General features: G+C 36.6%; 1 protein-coding gene across 6 annotated transcripts in view; it reads left to right on the top strand.

Moving 5' to 3' along the window:
• Positions 1-12,414, top strand: part of LOC126255156 (peripheral plasma membrane protein CASK) — a 546,277-nt gene that overhangs the window by 386,622 nt on the left and 147,241 nt on the right. For 2 of the 6 annotated variants that reach the window (XM_049955370.1, XM_049955373.1), the window contains exon 5: positions 6,917-6,946. The exons of the other annotated variants lie outside the window; for them this stretch is intronic. In XM_049955370.1, the coding sequence (XP_049811327.1) occupies positions 6,917-6,946 (30 nt within the window). The remainder of the gene's footprint in view (positions 1-6,916; positions 6,947-12,414) is intronic. 6 annotated transcript variants of the gene reach the window in all.

Below are 12,414 nucleotides of genomic sequence, written 5' to 3'. Positions count from 1 at the left end.
ATGCCAAGATTGCGCCAGAAGCAGGTTTTCAGGATGTTGTGCGGCTCTGTCCACCCATTTTCTCTGCATTGGATAAACAGAGGTGAGATGGTCATGTCATCTTCATCTTTGTTTTCCGTGGCAAGCATATGCCAAGGCTGATGTGTTCTTAACCCTCGGCAGAGTTGGAATCGTACATTTCTGCTTTGCATCAGCTTGTTCTTGTGTGGAAATGTCTTTGGCCATGCTTTAGAGATAAATGACAATTTGCTTGTGTTGTAAGAATGACACCCATCAATTTTGCTTATGCTACAGCACAAGCAAGGCAGCCTAACAATGACACAACTCTCAAACAGTTCCAGCAGCAGTGTGCTCAGTCACAGTGGTGTGTTCTCCATGGCTGCCCATGTGGAACTGAACCTAGCATTGTGACGGTCTCCAAATGACAAGTTCAAAAGTTGGCCAAAAACGATTTTGTAGGCAACCTCTTTCATGTGTCAAGTCCACTTCCTTTGGATTCTTCTGATAAAATGAAGTCTGGAACCAGTGTTCCCCATAGTTAGATTCATGTGGGCACTTGACATTAAATCTTTCTACAAAGATATGGTCATGGCCACTCGCTAGTTATGAACCATACAATGTCACGTACTATCATCTTCTAAGCATAGGCTTCCACTGCGGTTTTCGCAGTCTATAGATTTCTCCTGGGTATGTGACCACATTGTCAGTGTGTAAAATTCTCTGTTGTTTTGGCTGCTGTTGCAAATGGCCTTCCTCATTGTGGTTTTACTAAATGGAAATAAACCCTGAGGAAGGTCATTTGCAACATTGGCTAAAACACTGGAGAATTTTACACATTGACAGAAGAATTTTATTGTTCTTTTTTTTCTCAGCTTGTTATGTGCATTGCATTTATTTATACTTAAAGTCAGCTGCCAGTCTTTATGCCAATTGTTGCTCACATCTCATATTAAAGTCTCCAGTTTTATTTTTCATTTTCAACACTTGTTTTCATTTTGTCGTGTTTATCATTTAAACTTAAATTATCTGGATAACTGAATTGTAATTTGTGCTGAAAGAGTTTTGCTCGTTTTCAGTGATTAGTTCTGTTTTACATCTTACTGGCATTTGGTCACAGTATATTCTAAACCCTTTAAGACTGACATGTCACACTTAATTTTCTTGTTTTGTGTTAAAAATACAGGGACTGTTTGAAAAGCGATGGGAATTTTTCTGGGAAAAAGTATTGAAATCAGCTTCAAATACACTTTAATGTCCTCCAAAATAGTCTCTCTCTTCCCCCCCCCCCCAACACCACCACCACCACCACCACCCACCTCTCCCTCTCTCTGTTTTTCTTACATTTCCTTCAGCAGTTAGTGGCCATTTAGCTAGAGTCTTCACTCTGCATTCAATGTTGCTGCTACTGCCTGTAATAGCAACTGAAGTCTTCGACAGAAGTAGTTTTCAGTATTATTGAGACAAGCAGTTAAATGTTTGTTACAACTCTGCATTGGTTTTTTTTTTAGATTATACTTGATGTATGGGAATGAAGACTTGTGGGACATTATATGGCTTTTAGAATAGAAGTGTCCAATACTTTCTCTCAAACAGTCATGGTAAAATGCTGAATTTCTTATTCGTCCTGTCACTACAAACTTCACGTCAATAGTTTGTCTTCAGCCACAAAGACAATGAGTATGCCTTCTGTTTTTTGCTTGGTCCTTCTTGTCTTCTTTCTTGCAGTGAAACCAAGTATGAAAACCAATTCTCCATTTTTGTTTCTGAACTGTACTTTAATGTCTGAGTTTCATGATTGTTTTTCACTCTCTGAAGAAAATTGTTTTCAATTGTAAAGCAGTGAGTTACTGTGGTATGACCACACATTTTCTTTCAACCCATGGAAAACTATGTCAAATTTTTCTCATGCACTTATTCTCAGAAACAGTGTAATACAAATACTTTTAATGTAGTCCAGTAATGTACACAGCTATTCTGAAAATTGTTTCACATGTTTTGTGCCCAGTTTTTGAAGTTCCATGTAGGGGTGCTGAAGTGTACACTGCATTTCGGTGAGGGACACATCTTTAAAGTAAACTTGATTCAACTTGCGATCTAAACTCAACAGAATCATGCAGGCAACTGAATCAGGCTTATCCATACACCTGAAACCCAATCAGCTGCTAAAGTGGAAGCATCTCTTCCCCATACTCCTGGAGGCTGAAGAAAACCCATTTAATTACTTTTTGAACAGAACTTGTACAGTAATCTTCACTCTCAATGCCATTTGGTCATTTCCAGGTCAGTTTTCGTTTGGGCTCTTTCTTTAAATATGTTCTAGATTATGTGTATGAAAAGGAGCTGTAGTCACATAGACAATGGTTATGTGTGTTAACATATTTTCAACTTTCATACAGTGGGTAACATAACTTTCACCCTAAATTGCTTATGTATTGCTGTGGCATGTTAAGCGTTATGATAGCATACTGTGCACAAAATTTTAAATAAATGAAGTGATGTGTGACAAACTGCAGTCAGTAAAACCAACATTGAATCAGTGTCATCTCTGATCATCCACGTGGATGTTTAATATTGCTTTAAGCAAGCTACTTATTTTTAGACACATTTACAGTCTAATCTGTTTAATTTACAAAATTGCATAAGATACCAGTAGCTAAATAAATTTGCAGTCTACATACTAATACTAATATGATCACTGACTTCTGTCTAAAAATCGAACACTATAAACTGAAGGACTGAAATGTGTGCAAAAATCTCTTATATTGGCTCCCGTGTTCTGACAGAATATGTTTGCTTGTAAATACTTTACAGTGAGATGTTTAGTGTGTGCTAGTTTGTCTGCATCTGAGGCCACTAAGAATGAATTCTTGTCATGTGTAAAGCAAATTGATTTTGTTTTGTGAATAGTTAACTAAATGTAACTGAATATCCTTGACTTTCAGCTTTGCAGTTTTCTATCCATCATTAATTATGCTATGCAATCACTGAATTGTAACCATATACCTCTGTTTCTGTACAGGAGTGTTTTGAAATGGTAATCTGTAATGCAATGATGGACATTATCTTGTGGTATAGCCAGCCACAATATATGGAGTATAACTTTCCCATAGCAAATGACTACATGATAAACAACAAGTGTTCATTAGGAATATGACCGGATAGTTTCAGTAGGTCACTGAAACAGAACTTCCATCAGCTGCAAACATCTTGATGCCCTCATCTGTTGTGCTGGTAGTTATCCAATTTCTTATGAAACTCGATTCTCAATGAGCCCAAAAGCTTTCAAATACCTTTGAAGTTCAGCTGTTTGTTGGGTTAAAGTGTGAGCTATACAGGTGCATACAGTGTGTTCTTCATTGAACTATGATAATGCTTTTATTCCCTAGCCATATTGAAAAGTACACTACCTGCTGACTGTCTAATCTTGAGAATGATTAATTGTATCACAAGGGAACACTAGCATATCTGTAGGTTGACCAGGTGATCATTATTCAGTAACCACTTGTGTATATCTGTTAATCAGGAAACATGTTCTTACCCACTGCACAAGCAGGAGCAAGAGGGTCAACATTCATCAGTTTACATGACCAGAAAATTAGTCCCCCTGGCCCCTGTCACATTTTGACCGGGATTCAAATAGTGCTGAAGAAGACGGTGGCATATTATTACGGTGTGGTACCCGAAATATTTATTCTTCTCAGTACCCATGGCCATACTCCCTTACACATACCTGCATTCTGCTGTGTCAGTTGTTTGATATTTATCTCAGGCTGTGCTTCTGTGTTGATCAGCACTTGCAAGATTTTGTCCACTGTGCTTTGTTTGTTTGTAGATTCCATAGTATGTGTTACATACTACCCATTTTCTAGTTGACCTGTACCTTCTCAACTATTTCCTAATTTTCTGCTTGTGAATAGCAATAGTGTATCTGGCATATGCCAAAAGTCTTTCTCACACTTTGCATAGTGACCATCGTAACTCCTTAAGGTATTTCTGCTATAATCTTTGTAAACCACTTTACTGCGCTGCTGCCACATTTTTATACTTGTTACTATCAACGTGCAAAATCAGACTGTTTACACATGTGCAACAGCGGTTGTGGAATGACATTCATAATCAAAGAAAGGGTAGTGTTTACCAATTTTCACCAAGAATTATACATTTTTCTGCAAAGATGTAATGTATCTTAAAGCAGACTTTTCATGTAATTGAGTCCTCATTATTCAGCAAAAGCACTTAATACTTCTGACAATATTTTGTACCTCCTAGATTTATCATTGGTACCATGATTTCTGAGCCATTTGTCCTTACATGCTCAAGATCTTTTTGTAAGACCTTGTAAAAATTACATCTGACTCAACAAATAAGTCAAACAGTCTCTCCTCTTTAATTTTTTTGCTGCATCTGATCTCATCTATCATCAGCCACTTAAAAGCTTGAGGTACATCTAACAGCTTTAGTGCAAATACTTACAGGAATGGTGAACTAGATGATAACTGGAAAAACAGCAACAACAACAACAACAAACTTTGAGAATTTTTTTTAAATTCCCAAAGAGATTGATGTGATGGCTAATACTTACCCTCAGGAGGTGGAATTCCAAGTTCAGCAGATAGAAATACATGAAGCTAAATAAAGGCTGTACACTTAGATTTCTTCACCACAGGTTTCTACTTCAGGACAAAAAAGAGGGAATATTTAGCAGAGATTGGGGATGAGAGTTTCTGATTACCAGGGCTGCGGATGATCTGCCCATCCTCCCACCCATGTCTCTTTCCTGTTCTGAGTAAGAAACCCATGGTTCAGAAATATTATTTTTATGCAAAAATTGTTAGCTTTATTGGGAGTTGTGCCTCTTGGAAGGTAAATAGCTTCCAGTCCATATGTAAGTTACTACAGTAATTTTTTTAAACAATGCATTGCTGTACAGTGGCACCACAGATTTATTGTTAGGTCACACTTATCACTAAATGATGTGCACTACATGTAAAAATGCAGGAGGTAGTGACATTAGGAGATAATGCATTGTAATTCTGTGTATGTGTTACTGGGTCAAACCAATATCCAAGATTACATATCTAAACGAATGAGAATACAATATGACAACATTACAGCCGTACTGAGCAGAATAAAATGTAGATCCATAGATTTTATAGATTTTTTTGTGACATATTTCTCATTCACTCCTGTTAACTTCCTCAGCTTTGTTCATTTTGGATTGAACATCATTTACAAATTTTTTGAACTGCTTTTTACAGCTGTCAGCACTTTTGTTTCTTCTTTCTTTTTGTTGGAACTGGTCATATTCTGAGTTTTCCCTCCACAGATTGCATTAGATGTTGCTGTATTAACATTTGAATAATTGTTTAGTTGCTGGATCAGAGGATTAAATAAGTTTTCTCTTTTGTTAGAGAAATTCTTGACTTTTTGAATTGATATAATAAGGGGCTAGGAAAAAGAAGAAAGTTCTAAGTGTATGGTTTCCCTATTTCAATGACTTTCACCATCTTAAGAAATTAACATAGTTTAAGGGGGAAATAAAATAAAATAAGTGATAAAATGGAACATCTTGGACCATTATGCCTTCTAAACACAACAACATGCTCTTACATGTATTTTGTTGTAGATTTTAGATATCATCACACCAGATATTGCTTTTTTTCTGTGTAACTTACTATAACATGTAGGGGATTCTCAGCCATCAAGGAGAAAAAAGTAAATTCAGGGGATTCATTATAATATTTCTGATTAAGCATTGTTATGAGCACACAGTGATAAGATGTATTTCATATTTTCTAATAAAGACTAACATAGTTGTGCCAGTTTTCAACTATTGGTTTAGTTAACTGAAACTGCATAATGTTTATTTTACTGGAGTTGCCTAATGCTTTGTCCAAGGTTTAGTCATTAGTAATTTATTGGCAGCATAATTTTGCAGGTGATAGAGCTGTATTTTTCCAAATCAGAATTAATTTGTTTTCACTGTCACTTTGCTACATCATACATCATCTCCTTCTGCATGCATATGTTGAGGAATTCTTTGTCATTTGATGTCTTAGAGTCTATACTTTATTCTCCTTGAGGTATAGTTACACATTTGTTAATACATAGATTTCAAAACTTCTGTATGGGAAAGGAAAATAATTTCGTACCTGTTTCAAAAGGAATTAAAAAATTGTACATAAAGTACTTTTAAGTCCTAATTAATAGATCTGTTTTCCAAAACCTGCTTTTATCTCAGATTTGTAGAATTTTTCAATCCTTTCGTATTTCTGTGGCTTTTTCTTAATATGCATAAAGCTACAAGGCATCTTAGCTGGCACAAGAAACAATTATTTATGTATTCTGCAGTAAAGCTCCTTGTTTCTGAAAGAAATTTGTATTGTTTAGAGTGCAGGACTGCATGATTGCCCATTATTCTTTAATATCTAATTCCTTTTTAGAAACACTGCTTTATATTTAACACATAAATTTCACACAGCAGGTCATACCTTGCCATTATTACTGCAGTGCTTAACACAAACTCTGCCGAAATTAACACACTTGTAATTTCTGCAAGTCATATTATGTGGGGATAATTATAGAATTCCACAAAGAAAACACAAGTTCACTACTTAGAAAACAGTATAATTAGTTCTCGAATTTGGGAAAAAATTATTGTTGAGTGACACAATTCAAAAGTGCTCTTTCCACTGATATAATGCAGAAATGGTGGCAAGTGTGAATTGTAATGTGTAAGTTTAAACTCAGAACATTTATGTTTATCTAAAGTTCGTGATTTATTTTATGTGATTTTATAAACAAATAATTAATACTAATTAACATACAAACTATAATTACTTAATCTTCCAAACAACTAAATTTATGAATTAGATTTTTAATTAAATGTTTTTCCTTTTTTCCTATCACACTATAGTTGTTCAGGATTAGGCCTCTGCCAGTATTAGTAAGTATATCTTTGCATCTGGTGTGATGTTCCATAGCCTCTTTTACCAGTTAGTTCTGACTTTGCATGAACAAAAACCCTCATAGTTACATATGTATATTCTCAGAACACCTGTTTTTCAGGTAGATTTTTAACTAATTGCTTATATTGTTTTCCCAATGGCCCAAATTTTTTATTGCCTATATGTTAAGTTGGCATGTCTTGTGTAATTTTCTTCAGTAGAATCTGTGTTGGGAATTTCTTTAAGTTGTAAATATTTGTCAAAACTACAAGCAAAATTACATAGCATATCTACAAAACTGCATTTTGTTTAGTATTTTTTCAAGATTGCACTTTTTGGAAGCAATTATTAAAATGGTATGTGTATTATATAACACACCCTCTTGAGACAATATGTCAACCCTCATACTGTTTATCAGCAATATGATTCCATTCTGATGGACTAGCTTAGTCACAACTATTTTCTTTATTATTTTACAAGCAATAAGTGGCATTGATATTGAAATTTTCATATTTTGGATTTCTTGAACTAACAGTAGCAATGCGGAGGGTGCAGTTGTCCGCTAATAGGTGCACAAACTGAGATGCAAATATCTTGAAGATTAATGATCTACAGTTGTTATTTGAAATAAATGTTCATCTAAGATGTACAATTTATGAGAAACCTAAACAACACATACAGATACATCAGTTGTCTGTTGGATTATGGGACCAATGATTTACAGTTATGCTCATTTTGAAACTGTTTTAAATCTTTTGAAATAAAATGGTTTTTTGATCTCTGAGGTCACCGTCAGGTGCTGAAACAGACATTGCAGCTTCCAAGAAGTACGCACAGGTGTAGAGTGTGTGTGTGTGTGTGTGTGTGTGTGTGAGAGAGAGAGAGAGAGAGAGAGAGAGAGAGAGAGAGAGAGTGTAACAGCCTTGCACTACTAAATAGGACTGTGACAAAATTTTGCTATTAATGGTCAGAAGCATGTCAAGAAATGCAGGAAATTTGTGATGATGGCTCGTTTTACTGTAAAATTGTGTTTGGCATTTAAAGAGGGAAGGAGCCCCTAGAATTAGCCGCATACTGAATCAGTGGAAAGGAAAGCTTTTGCCCATGACTGTCAAGTTACCAATAGGTTTCTTGCTATTAGGCATGCCAGTATATAAGTTCATCAGAAAGGCTACTAGTGTGTAGTCATTGTATATAGTCTAATTCATATTAAAAAGTAATAAATAGTTATACCCAAAATGTTGTAAGAGTGCTTGGAGAATTTGCAGTTCAGTTTCAGAAAATGCGGTTTACTATTGGCATATGTTAATTAAGAAACTAGATCCATAAAATAACATTACAGTTAAATTAATATTTTACATTTTGCAGTTAACTGTCATTACTGTAGAATATTGAGGTGTGGGTACCATCCTGCACATTTTTTTTTATTGCTTTAATTGTATATGGATTGCAAGGAGCAAAAAAAAAAAAAAAAGTTTGGATGATGACTCATATGGTTTGCCATTGTTTATGTTGTATGGGTTTGTAAATGGTTCTTTTTAGTGACCTGCAGTTACATGATTTATTCACTAATTATGATGGTAAATTTCCCAGAAAGTGAAAGGTTCTTGTGCATAAATAGTAAATTCTGATTGTGGCTTGTGCATATGTAAGCTATGTTACATGCATTTTTTCATATTTTATGAACCCAAGAACAGAGGAAAATATCCAAGGATTATGGAAATTGAGTAAATATGTGTATGTTTGACACACTGCTTTGGTTTTGTGTTATATGTTTTGTATTTGCTCTTGACTACATCACTGATGTAAACATTTTGTCCCAGACATAATCTATGTGAAGGATTAACAACCTTTGGTCTGTTACACCAGTCCTCATAAGTGCAGTTTTTTGGCAACTTCACGCTCACTTGGAAGATGCCAGCTTGGTAACCCATCTCTGTTCTGAAACACAATCCTCAAACAGTTAAAATATGAACAGAGTACTCATCTTTCCTTGACTAGTGTCAGTTGAATAAAATTCTTCCGACTGTTAGGCTGTCACATTACGTATCACTAAAGTAACTAAAAAACCAATGTTTCAGTGGTCTGCCAGCCAGGGTGGCCAAGCGGTTCTAGGTGATTCAGTCTGGAACCGCGCGATCGCTACGGTCGCAGGTTCGAATCCTGCCTCAGGCATGGATGTGTGTGATGTCCTTAGGTTAGTTAGGTTTAATTAGTTCTAAGTTCTAGGGGACTGATGACCTTAGAAGTTAAGTCCCATAGTGCTCAGAGCCATTTGAACCATTTTTCAGTGGTCTTTACAGCAGTTTTCTTCACACTGCTGCAGGGCAACTAAACTACTTTTAAAAGGCACTCATTCCTTCTCACTCGTGTAGTAAGTGACAATTGCACCAACAGGAAAGGCATCCAGCCACAGAATAAAAGCGAAAATAACTCCTAGATCATGGAAAATTGCTGACAGCAGACTGGACCACGTCATAACAGGGACAAATCCTGCAAACTACAAATTAAACCCATAACATCAAGTCAAAGAGGAAGTGTGTGTGTGTGTGTGTGTGTGTGTGTGTGTGTGTGTTTGTGTGTGTGTGTGTGGGCACACTATCAGAAAAATCACTTGTGAGTTGCAAAGTGCTACCAGCAGACCAGCTTGCACGATGAGTGTTTAGGGAGTTAAAAAGAATTGGGTACAATGATCAAGCAGGTCCTCATAAGTCAAAAATATTTCTTTGAGTTACAAATGGCTCTGAGCACTACGGGACTTAACATCTCAGGGCATCAGTCCCCTAGAACTTAGAACTACTTAAACCTAACTAACCTAAGGACATCACACACATCCATGCCTGAGGCAGGATTCGAACCTGCGATCGTAGCGGTTGCGCGGTTCCAGACTGAATCACCTAGAACCGCTCGGCCACCAGCGGCCGGCAAATGATTCTTTGAGGAGTTGTAATGAGTGGCAGAAATGGACAGTGGATGACTGGCAGCAAGTGAATGGAGTGATGAATCATGCTATACCATGTGACAGTCACTGAAGGTGTTTGTTTGGGTTTCTTGAATGACTGTAGAACATTAGTGGACATCATATGTAGTGCCAACAGTGAAGTATGGAAGAGGTGGTGTTACTATATAGCGTATTTTTGATTGTCTGTGTGTGGGCCTCTTTTTGTGCTTAACAAAACACTAGACATAGAAGCATATGAACACCTTTTACAAGATTGTGTGCTGTGTTGACAGAGAAACAGCTTGAAGACATGGCTGTTTGTATGAGCATGACAATACATCCTGTCATAAAGCAGCACATTGAGACAATGGTTTGTGGACACTTAACATTCCTGAAATGGACTGGTGTGCCCAGAGTCCCAATCTGAACCCAATGGAACACCTTTGGGATATGTTAGGACACTGACTTTGCTCCATGCCCAAGTGTCCCATCTCTACCTTCTATGGTTTCAGCTCGTGAGGAAGAATGGGATGCTATTCCTCCACAGACATTCAGATACTTCGCTGAAAGTGCCCACATAGAGTTCAAGCCTTTATAAAGGTGAAGGGTTGACACACTCCATATTAATGTCCACTAATAGGTGTCCAGATACATTTGATCAGATAGTGTACTAGTAACAATGCATAAAAAACATTTTGTAGTATTTCATAATGCAGATAGATCTGTGCTGATCTCTGAGCTGCACAGCACTGACACAGTGGAACAACGTTCTCAAGTATAGGTAATCTTAAAATATCTTAAACAGTAAATGGTCTCTACTTATCAAGTACTAAACCAGGGGAAATTAGTGCAGTGCTGAAGGATACACAAACCTGAAAAATGATTCAAGAGATAATATTCAAAACTATAAAGGAAAGAGAGTAAAAATTAAATGAGAAGGTGAAAAAAGAAACATTTATGGTAGGAATGTGACCATGATATCAAGGTTCAAATATCAGAGAACCAACAGTACCCTGTTAATACAGTAATTGGTCCCTCAGAGGTGACAGTCAGTTTATTTTCATCAAGATGTTCCGAAAGGTAGCTTACTTTGTGGACAAAACACTAACAAAAGTATTAGTAGATGTATAGAATTATTCAGAATATATACTTTACTTACTGACATTATAATAATAAAAATACTGTTCTTTCTTAAAGTTTATCAGAACATTAATGTGATTATACCCCCACGAAGTACTATAGTGTTTATGACGTACAGTTTGAAATGTAAATCATGATTTCTTCATCTCCACAATCACGAAAATCCCTGCCAGTATGATGATCGTGTTTCATGAGGTTTGCCCAACTACAGAAATTTGCCTATTTTGGAAAATTTTATATTTTACATTTTCCTTCATGTTGTGGTGGTGGTCAGCTATCTGAGATGGAAGCATCTGATCTCCCTATAGTCTGATAACTGTGATGATGTTTCGTTATGGAGGGTCTTCAGTCTGACCTAAGAAACAATGAGGAGTTGGGTGATAGCAAAATTCACAAGGAGTTAGCCACAGAAGACAAGTGAAAATGATAGGGGAAGAAAGGCAAGAAAGATGAAAGGGCAACAAATGGAATGTATCAAATAGAAATGGAAATTGTGCTAGAGAATCAGTATGTAGGATTTAAACAATAAATGTAAGGAAGATGAAGAGACCTTAGGAAACCATCCAGACATCAGATGATGTGACTTGGAAACAACTTTACAACACTATGCTATTATGGTTTTTTATTGCATATTTCAGCCTACAGTCACACAAATGGTATCATTACCAGTTTTGATTTACGTAGTATCTACAGTGGGTTGACAGAAATACAGATATGCCAAAAACAGATGCCTAATATGGTGTAGGAAAAGTGATTGTATTGAAAACAGCTCCAGTCACCTCAGAATGCACAAATACATGCCCTGCATGGTTTTAAAGGGAATTTTATGTCATTCTTCCTGCAGAATAGTGGCAAGTTCCAGTAAAGATATGGAGGTGGATAGCTATCACACATCCTTCTCTCCAAAGTGGACCACAAAGGCTCAATAATATTGAGATAAAATGATTGTGGTGGCCAGGGGAGCTGTGACAGTTCATCCTCATACTCGCAAAACCAGTCCTGGATGATGCTAGCTGTGAGGACAGGGGCCTGTCATCTTGGAACATAGCATCATCATTGGAAAACAAACATTGTACCATGGCAAGGACCTGATCAGCCAAAATGGTCACATAATCCTTGATAGTAATGCATCCTTGCAGAGTACCCATGGGTCCCATGGAATACAATGACATAGCTGGCCAAATCATTACCAAACCCCTTCCATGTTTCACAGTTGGCACGTAAACTCAGCCAGAAGTTAGAAACAATGTACAAGAAGACTCAACTGACCAGATGATTTTCTTCTGTTACTCTGTAGTCCAAGTTTATTGGCTTTGGCACCACATTTTCTTGATTTGAGCAGTTGCATCTCAACTGAATGGTTTTGGAATTGCACCTCACCCTGCA

The sequence above is a fragment of the Schistocerca nitens genome, chromosome 1 (genome assembly GCF_023898315.1).
Source record: "Schistocerca nitens isolate TAMUIC-IGC-003100 chromosome 1, iqSchNite1.1, whole genome shotgun sequence".
Lineage (NCBI taxonomy): Eukaryota > Metazoa > Arthropoda > Insecta > Orthoptera > Acrididae > Schistocerca > Schistocerca nitens.
This window is presented reverse-complemented; position numbering and strand designations above follow the sequence as displayed.